Here is a 12,599-nt window from a genome sequence, read left to right on the forward strand (position 1 = left end):
TAGTACAAAATATAATTTAAGTATAAAACTTCACTAATAAAAAGAGTAAAAATAATACTTGTTAAAATCAGCTTATGTTCTAAAGGACATTCTATGGAACTAAAATTAGGAGTTTTTAATCTCAATTAGAAAGAATAATTAACAAATAATGATAGATAAAAATTATTTCATAACATGATTGACATAAATGATAGCAGAGCTTACAAATATGCATGTACATTCTTCTGTGTACATTTATATTAGCAAACTAGAGTAATTGAGTAATTCTAAAGGTACCTTCCATTAGGCATCTCTGGTTTTTGCAATATAGTCTTTAGAGATTCTCTTCTTGCTTGGTTGGTTTCTTTATCCACATATAATACTATGAAAGAAAAAAAAATTGCAATCAAAAAACACTCAGGGATATATATGTTAATATTTGGCCATTTCTGTATTTTTACAAATATTTATTTTTAAAGAGACACATGATAAAAGCAAGTTGTACTATGTTACAGTATTCTTAGAAAAAGAAAGCAGCTCTGGAAACCAGAATTAAATCTGAATAGTCATGTGATCTAATGTCATGTCACTGGCAGGTTTATGTGCACACTGTCAGAAAAGATACAAGCAACATCTAAGAGTGCCACATTGCTGTCATTGCCTGTTAATGGCACTGGCAGTCATGGTCGTAAAAGCCAGCGGCCTTTATTGCTTTGTATTGAGGGGATTTACTGCAGTTTCTTGAGCCCAAGAAGTGAGTGATAATGATAATGTATGGCACAGTGCTAGTCTTTTCTGACAGCCTCAGTAATTTAATCCTCCTTTCCTGCCACAACATGCAATAACAGAGGCATCTAATGTACTAGGTTGAGGAAATCCAAGGGCTGACGTTTACTATGGTATGAGAATGAAGGGAGGTCCAACAAGAACAAGAACAACAAAGGGTCGGAGAATGGGGCAAAAGAAGATTTTTTTTTTTTTTTTTTTTTTTTTAGTATTTAGGGATTTTACTTTTGTTTTCAAAATAAATGTCTAGCATAAATGAGTAAGGTCACAGTAGATCACAGTGACCAATCTAAACTTCAATCAAATTGATTAGGGAGGATAAATTACCTTACTTATTCCATCAATAACTTGGAAAATCCAAATAAAAAAGTGCTATTCTTTGAATTTTTGAACTTGAAAAATTTTTTTAACCTGAAAATTTTTAGAACATTTAGGTTTCCTTTTCCCCAGATAACTATTACTGTCTCTTAGCCTTTGAAGACATTTTTCTGACACCATTTTTGAGGGGAAAGCTCCCCCTATAACCAAAGACATCAAATTTAGAGATTACTCTGCTTCTGATCAAAAGTAGAACAATCTGAGATATCAAAATAATTCTAAAGGCAGATCTTTGTTTTTCATTAGGAGAAAATATGCTTCATTTCTGAAAACATTTTTTTTCCCCAGGCAATATAATTTTGATTCCAAATTGTGCTGCTAACAATCATTTTCATGGTTCATGAAAGAAATAAATGGTAGTCACTTAAAACATCCTAAATAACCAAAGTCAAATACCCTCAGTAGCCTTAAAGAGTTTGTTTTTAGGATAGAAGAATTTACATATCTCCATAAATAAATGGGAAAGGCAGAAGAACAATCAGAAAGCTATTTTTACTACAACACTTTGAGAAACAGTTGCAGTACTTCAGCAAAGATGAGCCATAAAAGAGTAAATAGGCTTTCAAAAATTGTATCCTTAATTAATACCCAATACACAGTCTGATAGGTCTGAACTACAGAGTTCCAAATCTGCATAATATCTCTGAGGTGAGTAAATAAAAATCACAACAGAGATTTATGGTATTAGTGGAATAAACAGGATACCCATTGCTCTGGTCACTTTCCTTTAACTATTTCCATCTCGGATCTCTAAGTGGGAAAATGTAAAAGGATCAATTTTATAGGGTCACTAAAAAGAATTTCAATTGAGAGTGAACAATACTAATACCTATGGTTTAAAAAAATTTTGTAAATAGAATATAGAATTTTAATACAATGTCCTACTTACCCATTTTTTACACGATTATGCTATTTTCAAACATGCTTTTAACACTGCTCTAGCTCTTAAAGTTTATCATTTCAGATACTAACTTTTCTGTTTTGGTCTTACTGATTGAAAAAATGGTTGACCCATAAGCTTTAAAGACTCCAAGATGCTATAATCTTTCTATGTCCTCATAGTTATGCAGAAGGGTAAAGATTAGACCAGTAATAAGTTTATAAATCTAAAAATCCATGTATAATTTAAAAGAAGTAAATTTTGCCAATCATTACCCAGAGCAGACTAGTCAGTGTTAGTTATTAATCCTTACACTTCTTTTCAATTGGCCAAGGAAAATTCATTTATTCAATAAATATTTCTTTGTATTATAAGCCAAAACTTACTTTGACTTTCATAAAAAATAGCAAACCTTGTTAGAAACTGGATGGTAATATTAGCTCTGGGATATTTTAATTCCCTCTAACTGAAATGCAAAATGAAGCAGACTGGCACTGCTCACAGACTTTCATAAATCACTATCAATTGGACCGGATATCCCATTAAGAATTCCAACTCAGGCTTATAGTTCTGACAACCATAATCAGCTTGTACTCATGCTCTACTTTCTTTGATCCAGCTACTTAGGTCCTGCTCTACTAGTTGACAGTAATTACTTGTATCCAATTTTGAAGATGATCAAACAACTTTCTAAATTAGTTCTCCTTAGACTTTAAGTTGACATAGCTCTCCCTTTTTCTTTTCCCCACTAATATATTACATGCTGTCCAACTCTTTTACTTGTCTGAATTTTTAGGGGCTCAGTAACTAGATAATAGGTTTTGGATTATTTCACTTTGGGAGAAATGGATCATATCTACTCTTGTTTTTTATTAGGTCATGACTCCATGAAGATTTTCAAGCTTCTCAATCCAACAAGTTCCACAAAAAGTATTAAGTGTTTGTGTATGAAGTATTATGCTAGAAGTAGGTAACTAATATATAGCTAAATCTAACACTTAATATTACACAAGTGACCTACTCAGAAAGGTACAAATCAAAGTACTAAATGTTCTTTGAGAAGGTGGTGTCTGAGTTGCTTTTAAAGGACAACGGAAGGGGGTGGAGTCAAGATGGTGAATTAGAGAACAAACCCAGTCAATCTTTCCCAACATTTCCCTCCAAGTAACTTTACAATCTAATTGAACTTTGGAGTGGAATAGGGTGAAGCATTTTCTCAGCCTACCATTCAGAGGGTAGGCAGGAGAGGCTGCGGCACTGAGGTGGGAGGGCCTGGAACATTTGCAGCAGCAGCCCTGCTGGTGGGCTTCATGGTGGCTGTGAGAGTGGCAGTAGATGCCCTGAGAGCTCTCAGTCCAGAGACATTAAGGATATTGGAGAACTGGGCAGAAAGAGATTATAGGGGACCTGAACTGGCACTGAGGACAGTGACACTGACTGGCAAGTCTCTTGCTGATATGCAGTTCTGGGATCCAATAGCAGGGAGAAGAGCACTTGTGTTTGGTCATAAGGGACCAGGGGCCTTGATCACAGTTCCAGTGTAGAGAGGAGCACTGGCACTTGTGGCTGCAGGATAGCAGAGGACTGGGTCACAGTTCCAGGGCCAAGAGAAATATTAGTGCCTGTGGTTACAGGGAAACAGAAGTCCTTTCTGGATAAAGACCAGAGCCCAGGAGAGAGTTATGACCACATCTTTCCCTGGATCACACAACCTTGGAAGCACCCCAAACTTGCAGACCTCTGAAATTAGCAGTGAGAGAGAAAGCCTGATGCTTGGGATAGTATCTCATTATGCTAAGCTTAGCAGAGTCAAGTTTTAACATAAAATTCCACATTAAGAAATAAGCTGGAAAAATAAGCAAACAACAAAAAAAGAGCTTGACTATAGTATGACTATGGTGGCAGAGAAGACCAAGATAAGATAAAAAGATAATAATGTGAAAAGAGCAAAAATTAAAGCCTCAAATCCAACAAGAATTCCTGGATGAATTAAAAAATAGATGAGAGAGAATAAAAATTAGGAAAAGAAATGAGAATGATGGAAAATAAATATAGAAAAAAAGAATTAAGTGTCTATTAGAAGAGGCTCAAAAATACTGAAGAAAAATCTTTAAAAAACAAAATTGGCTTAATGGTAAAAGAGACACAAAAATTCACTGCAGAAAAAAATTTCTTAAAAATCAGAATTGGCCAAATAGAAAAAGAGGTAAAAATGTTTACTGAAGAAAATAATTCTTAAAAATAAGAACTGAACAAATGACTTCACAAAATTTCAAAAAACAGTAAAATAAAATCAAAAGAATGAAAAAAAAACCAGAAGAAAATGTGAAATAGCTCACTGGAAAAACAATTGACATGGAAAATAGATCCAGGAGAAATAGTTTAAGAATTACTTGACTACTTGAAAGCCATGATCAAAATTTAAAAAGAGCTTAGAAGTCATGTTTCTTTTTTTTTTAAATTTCAATATTTTATTTTAAAAAATACATATACAATTTTCAACATTCATTGTTATAAGACTTTGTGTTCTTTCTCAATTTTTCTCCTTCCCTTACTTTCCCTCATCCCCAGACAACAAGTAATCAGTTAGACATCATATTTTAAGAAACTATCAAGAAAAAATGTCCTGATAATATAGATCTGGAAAATAAAATAGAAATTGAAAGAATCTATCAATTATCTTCTTAAAGAAATCCCAAAGTAAAGACTCCCAGGAATATTGTAGCCAAATTCTAGAACTTTCATTTCAGGTCACAGAGAAAATATTGCAATACATTATATATATATTTTATAAAAAGAATAATAAAAAGTAAAGGGTATGTGAAAAATTAAATGAGCCTATATGGAAACAAGAACATTCTATACCAGGAGGTATTAAACTAGTTCATGAATAATAGACCCCTCTTTTATAGTCTGATGATGCCTTATAAACTCCTTTTCAGAATACTGCTTTTGAATGTGTAAAATACATAGGATTAACAAAGAAAATCGATTATATTAAATACAATTTTCTTTCTCCCTCTCTCCCTCCCTCTTTTTTTACCCTCCGCCCCCAACTTAAGAATACATGTTCTAGGTAGAGGGAATAGTCTGAGCAAAGTCATACAAAAACCTCCCTGCCCATTCAAAACTGTATGATCTCGTGACACTGGCCTCCTTTTTTCAGTGGCCATTTTCACTAGCTTTTCCCCAATCTGAATCCTAATCTTTACTTCTTGGCTTTCCTGGCTTCCTTTAAGTTCCAGATCAAGTCCCACCTTCTAGAGGAAACTTTTCCCAATCACTCAAGTTCTAGAGCCTTCCTTCTATTAGTATTTCCAAATTATTTTACAGATAGCTTGTTGTCATGTTGTATCCCATATTAGATTATGAACTCCTTGAAAGCAGGGGCTACATTTTGCTGGCCTTTGTATCTCTATCATTTATAAAAATGCTTGGTACTTAATAGGCACTTAATAAATGTTTACTGACTAACAAGAGTATAGGATGTGTGGGAAAAGAGTAGGCTAACATAGAGTCTGTAGATGCTAGTATGGAATAAAGCTACAAAGGTAGGATGATGCTAGACTGTAGAGAACTTGGCATATAAAGTAAAGATGTTTGAATTATGCAGTAGGCAATAAGGAGCTCACATGGGATTCAGATTGATTTCAAAAGGAAAACAAACAAATAAACATCATAAAAATGTTAAAAAACACTAGTGTGATAAATGACCGGGAAAATCCTCCAAAAGTTAAACAATTTATATAGATTACTTTGTGTTAGATTTTTACATATGTTTAAAAAATAGAATTCCAAAAAACTACAAAAATCTCTGGACAAATGTTATAAGTAGGTGACTAAAAGTTTCACTGATTTTTGGCGAATGATTTAACTCAGTATATACATTGCTCTACTGATGGCATAACAGAGATATAGCGCCACTAAAAATCCTATTCTAGTGTTTCATTATGACATGAAGGTGACCACAAGTTTTTGAAAGCCAGTGACTTCAGTTCAACTCAATGAACATTTGTTCACTATGTGACACTATGCTATCAATGACAAATTCTAATAGTTCCTTAATAAATAGGTCTTTTGAGTATGGGACTGAGTAATGGATGCTTTCTGCTGTTTTAGTATCAATCTTGAGTCTGAGGAAGGTTATTTCTACACAGTTTATGAGTTTTGGGGGGCAACTTATAACTAATGAAATTATTGTGCACATGCAATAAATATGTTATACATGCATGTCAAATACCATTTTATACACATATGAGAAACTGTCTTGTTAATAAGGAATAGGAGAGTTTCAGTTTTTATAAGTGAAGGTAATATTCAAACTGATAAAACCATAATACATGAAATTATATGTCATGTACATTGACTTATGCTAAAGTTGTGAAATGGCAAAATGCCATTAAGATAATTTTATTATCATGGTTCAGACAATCTTAAATCACAAGCAGTTTAATAAACAATATATAACACATGTATGATAAATGACTTACTATACACACATAATGACACCCTGTATAATATACATTGCATATTATAATATCATATACTAAGTTATTATGGGAATATCTATGAAAGATGCTTTCTCTGTAATATTCTTTTCTATCACCCTAATACTCTAGATGCTTTTTGCCATCATTAATCTCTTAACTCTGATATCTTCTTCATCTACATAATTTAACTTCAATTTGTCCAAATGATCATTTGCTGAGGCCTTAGTGACCAGGGTTTCAGATCTATCTAAGTTTTATAAAAACTTAGAAGATTTCATTAATCTTTTTTTATTCCTAACACTGTCAATTCCAAAGATAGTTTATATTCAGTCAAGATAACATCCTTTAGACCTGCTATCATTACTCTTATTTCTAAACCAGTTTCTTGCCTTCTCAGCACTCTCAGAGCAATGTCTTCAAGACCAATGAAATATAAATGTTTTGTCCTTGCTACCAATGTCTATCAACTAAATCCAATCTTTGTTTTTTTCACTGATAGTTTCTAGTTCTAAAAACATATACTTCTTTATAAAGAAAACTGCCATCACCAACTCTCAATGTATCAAGTCTTGGCCTTGGAATACATTCATTTTGTACAGATATAAGTAATGCTTATTCTTAATTCTAGTGGAGAATAAAATACTGCCAGATTCATTTAATCTCTCCACTGGCAAGATGTTCATAAAATAGAATTTTTGTTACTAGTTCTCTATTTATACTTAAAAAAATCAGCCAAGGGATAAGTTACTTTTATTATAGTTAAATGCATTTTGGAAAATGTAAGGCTATATTAAGTTGACCTTGCATTTGAAGTAACAAATGCTAAGGGCACAGTAAATCATTATAGTGATTAGTCTGATCGTTGAATCAGACAAGTTTCTTCTTATATCAGAAAAGATATAAATATAATATTTAAAATTAATATTTTTATAATTCCATACCACTTTAGTGATAAATAAAACAATAACATCTTCAATAAAGAGGTATTTACTAAAATTAATATTTTCTCAAAATTCCTGAGGGTTTATCTTTTGAATTTTCCCCAGATTTTATTTTATTTAGGAGATCATTACTAAGCTTCAAAGATCAAACTACATTTCTTTATTTTTCTTCTCAGGTAAATCTCATTTTTATTAAAAAAAATATTCAATTAACCTTGAACATATATATATATAGTCAAATCTAATTAGGTATGAATTGGGCATGGAGTAAAGCTATAGTAAACACTTTCTACTGAATTCATTAATAATATATTATTGACTTTCTTCTTGACATCAAATAATTGATATTCATTAGAAATAAGCAACTGCTTTTACAACACCAAGTTATGTTGAAACAGCAAGCACATAAGAGAATAAAATAACCACATGGGAATTATCTAAAATGCAAGACACTGAAACACTTATGACAGAAACATTTCCAGAAAAGGATCTTCTTGGCTATTGTAAATTTAAGAACCTTTACATATTTTAATAGTGATTGAATAATCCTAGAAGGTCACATGGCTATTTTTCAATCGGTAGTCGACACAAAAAAAATTAAATACAAATCTGCTGTCATTTCAACCAACTAGTTTAATGTTGTTAATCTGCAAAAATTATAAAGGAAAAAAAGTCTTCTTTCTTAAAATTTCTGTTAAAATTTTTCTTCATAATAATTTCAAGTATTATTTTGATAATATAACCACTGATTTTGGAAACAATTATGAGAAAGCAAGTAGAGTAATCACTGGAAAGCAGTGATAAGCCCTGAATTCTAGTCCTGACTATACTAGATATAATACCCTGGCCATGGATACTTATCCTTTCCACCTATCTTAACTCTGAAACAGTTATAATTATCTCTGTGCCACCCTAACACACAGGATGATTTTGAGAATAAGAGTGAATGAAAGGAAAGGAAGTTACATAAATTATTATCCTGAATGTTTTTTTCAGACGGGTAAATCAAGGGGCAGGAGAGTTTTAATGAATTCCTAAGGCAACAAAAAGAGGCAACATTAGAAGCAGAAGCAAAGCTTTTCTATTTTTACATGACAAAACAGGTTTGCAAAACTGATGGTAAAATCATGGCCCAGTGACAATGTTCTTGCATAAAGAAGTGAGGCAATTTATGAGATCGGTGTGACTAGAAATTTCAATGTTCTTAACAAGAGCTAGCTGGTCTAACTCTACCTTAGCACTTCAAGAAAACTGTATAAGTATTTTTGAATTAGTGCCATGCCAGTTTGACATAGAATTCTGGCATTTCATATTTGCCACACATGATCAGTCACTAATCTCATAAATCTTTAGAGAAGATGATTTATCTGAGGCTTGCTTTGTTTGGACTGGTCCAGAAAACCATCATGCATCGCTCTGGTAGCTCCAGCTTGAGAAGATCAAAAACTCATTTGCTATTCTGAGTAGTTGTATGATGGGAGATTATAGAGCACTGTAACAATTTATGCTTTTCTCCAATTAAAACAGCTGATGTTAGGAATTTCTGGGCACAAAGACTGTAACTATGTTTACATGTCAAGAAAAACTAGTTGAAAAGTAGAAAAAACACCTCAGCTAATAAAGTGGTTGTTTGCATTATCCAAAAAACTGAGTCTGACTTCTTAAAATGACTTTTTTCAATAAATGATCTGATTTGATAATTTTGTCTTTATTCTCAACTACTCTGAAAATATCCTATCTCTCCCCCAAACACACTATAGAATGTAAGCTACTTGGAGACATTGTTTCATTTTTCTTTGTATTTCCAGGACCTAATAATAATTCTCTCATACGTGTTTAATAAACATTCATTGAACTGATTTAAACTGTATAGTATGATCGTAGAAGCATTTTTCTTGGGTTGCAATATCGTATCAAGAACAAAGGGGAGACTCTCTTAACCCTACTAATTCATTAATGATTTTTTTCAATCTCCCTTCCTAAACTCATTGATTATAGGTTGTATTGTTATAAATGTGCAGCTAGAAATCCTGTATGATTTTTCATTGGTATGGGAGAATTAATTTTTTTCTGCATTCTTCCAGTCCAATCACATAATACAGATTTATTAAAAGGATAAAAATGCAAGTTATACATGAATGCATCACACATACCATTGCTGTAATTATAATAGACCCACTGTCCACTTTTGGGCTTTGGGAGTGACACTGGTGTCTCTTCTGCAGGAAAATTGTAGAAACGGCATTCAACAAATAGGCGTTGTATAGTGTCATCCCTGGCTACTCGGCAATCATTGAGGCTTAGAGCTATAATCTCAATCCGAATTTTTTCTGATGACTGTTTAAAAAAAAGAGGGAAAGGGGAAATAAAAAGTACTTTATTCTGCTTTTATTGTCAATTTTAAACAAACATGAAGGCGATAGGTTTCCTTTTTTTTTTTTTTTTTTGCAATACACAGTACACTATTTTACAGTAACACATGATAGATTATTCAAGACAGAAAGAGAGAATGAGATTCCAATGCCCCAGGGTTTGAAGTTAAGAGTGTCATGGCAATAGTTTCCTGATTTACATTTTAGGCTATAAATACTTCACTACTAGTCCATCTGTAATGAAAATTATGAGATCTTCATCTGTGTCTAGTTTTTGAATCACAAGTATACTTATGCTTATTTCAAACTATATAATGAATCCTAGTTTATGATGGGATGTGTTAATCTAATTTATAATACTTGAGAAAATTTCACTAATTCATATATCAAAACTTTCCAAATGGATGAATGTCACACTATTCAAAGTTCTGTTCAATACTTCAGTATCATATTAAACACATAAAAAGCTATATTAGTTTTTCTATCTTATATTTTGGATCAATCTACTTAATGACATATTAAAGCCAAAAGAGATCATTTACATTGTATTTAATATCCATATATTTATCTGAAATTAATTACCTTTCCTCTTAGGCTTAAAAAAAAAAAAAAGCTTTATTGTGGAGGATTGTTGTACAATATCACACCCAACACAGGTTAACTTTTGTTAATTCTAATTTTATGAATAACCATGGTCTTCTAATAATAATGTTATTTCTGTCACAAATATTTCTATAAGAATGATTTAAAAGAATAGAATGTATAGAATCTAGTAAAATTAGATTTTTCAATAAAAAGTCAAAAAAAGAACTGAGATTAATAAAAAGAATGGGACCACTTTACAAAATATAAAATTTTCTTTACAACTTGAAAGGTGTTCTGTGCACCAAGTCTAAATTATATCATCTTAAATATTAGAAACCAGAAAGTAAAATATATTTAAGATGATGAGATTTTAAGAGTTAAATTCAAAATAAGTGTACAAATCTGTCAAAGTAATTACTTAGATATTTCAAAGCATATTTTATAAATAATCAAATTGAAAAGCTTAAGTATCCTATTGTAAAAATATTCTCCATAAGAACAATTTCCATTGCTGTCAAGCCCCTTCAATATTTGATGAAGTAATTTTGCCCCCTCCTTTCAAAAGACATTTTCTTTTATTATGTATTCTAAGACACTTTAACTAAAAATCCAAATCTGAATATTTCAATAAGGTTGTTTTATTATTCAGTAGATTCATGGAAATTTTACTAGGATGACAGAAAAAATTCCACACCATTCTGTCTCCACTAATACAGGTACAAGGCTGCAGCTGGCAATATTACTAGGATTAGCATAGTATGATGAAATATTTAAAGGAAATTTTTTTTTCTAAAACCTAATAAATCAAATGACTGCCAAATGTCATTAAAGTGATGGTCTTTGACTTGAATATGCTTTTCATATTCAAATTTGAAAAGAAAGAGATGAAAGCCTGGAAAGGTTACTCGGTTTCAACTAATAACCTCAAGCACTCTCCATTCACATGCATAAAAAATGAAATTGGCTCTATTGTCTAATCTCACTTCAGAAACAACTCATCTCTTCTTGCACAAGGCTAGTATAGTAAAAGAAATATTTTAAATGATATATATATATGTATATATATATATTTTGCAAAATGTTTTGTGATTGGCAAAACTATTTCCCATTCACACAATTTACACATACAACCCAAAAAATGGGCCAGGGCATAATTAAGTCCTCTACATTACCTGAAAATTCACTTGACAAACTTGGCATGGCCATAAAAATAGCACTATAAAAAGTATTAACATTATTACATAAATAGATTATTTGGAATATTAGTATAAAGAGTTACAAAAGGACTTACATATGTACATATGTGTGTGTGTGTGTGTGTATATATATATATATATATATATATATATATATATATATATATATTTCTAGGTCATTCAAGGATCCCATTGCTCAAACAAAAGATGACAAATTTATCATTACATAGGGGAAATCAAATGTATTTAAATGTATAGTTTATTAATAATATATTAACTTCTAAGGTTGATATATATTTAAAAATTTACAATATTTGGCCTTCAAATAAGGCAATTACTAAAATTCTAATGCTAAACATTCAGATACCTAAATATATGTGTTTTTCCCCTTATTAGTTTTCTTGTATGAAAAGTCTTGATTTTTAAGTGGCTTTTGTAATTTAGGACACTGATATTTCTTTGTTTATCACAACAACTGGCAATTTCTAATACCCAAAAAAGTAGCTTTATATAATTTCTGTAACGGACTAATATTTATGATATTTTAAGTGTTCTTTATTCCAGGTACTTTTCCTTAGGAATACCTAGGAGATTATATCTCCCTGTTTTTATTTTAATACTTGTTTTCAGTTTAAATGTGTGTGTGTGTGTGTGTGTGTGTGTGTGTGTGTGTGTGTGTAAAGAGTGCTGTACAAGGGTCAGGTAATTGATTATAGTCTTAGTTCTACCTCTGACTAGTTGTGTGAATTTGAATAAGATACTTAACTTCCCTAACACTTCTATAATTTATAAAATGAGATTATAAAAGATGACCTCTAAAGATCTCAACCTGTTTTAAAATATTGAATCTATTATATACCATCAAATGATACAGAGTAACAAATTTATGACTAGTTATTTGTCAGATAAAATTAAAAAGGACAAGTGGTTCAGAAAATATAAAAATGAGCATGAAGAAAGTCAGAAGAATATTTCTGATAAAACAGGCAAAA

At 31.4% G+C, this 12,599-nt stretch overlaps 1 protein-coding gene across 3 annotated transcripts in view; it reads right to left on the reverse strand.

The window, feature by feature from the left end:
* RPGRIP1L (RPGRIP1 like) overlaps positions 1 to 12,599 on the reverse strand; it is a 123,609-nt gene that overhangs the window by 25,384 nt on the left and 85,626 nt on the right. For all 3 annotated transcript variants that reach the window (XM_051979855.1, XM_051979856.1, XM_051979854.1), the window contains 2 exons: positions 9,608 to 9,791; positions 277 to 361 (listed from right to left, as the gene is read on the reverse strand). In XM_051979855.1, coding sequence (XP_051835815.1) covers positions 277 to 361; positions 9,608 to 9,791 — 269 coding nt within the window. The remainder of the gene's footprint in view (positions 1 to 276; positions 362 to 9,607; positions 9,792 to 12,599) is intronic.

The sequence above is a fragment of the Antechinus flavipes genome, chromosome 2 (assembly GCF_016432865.1).
Source record: "Antechinus flavipes isolate AdamAnt ecotype Samford, QLD, Australia chromosome 2, AdamAnt_v2, whole genome shotgun sequence".
NCBI lineage: Eukaryota > Metazoa > Chordata > Mammalia > Dasyuromorphia > Dasyuridae > Antechinus > Antechinus flavipes.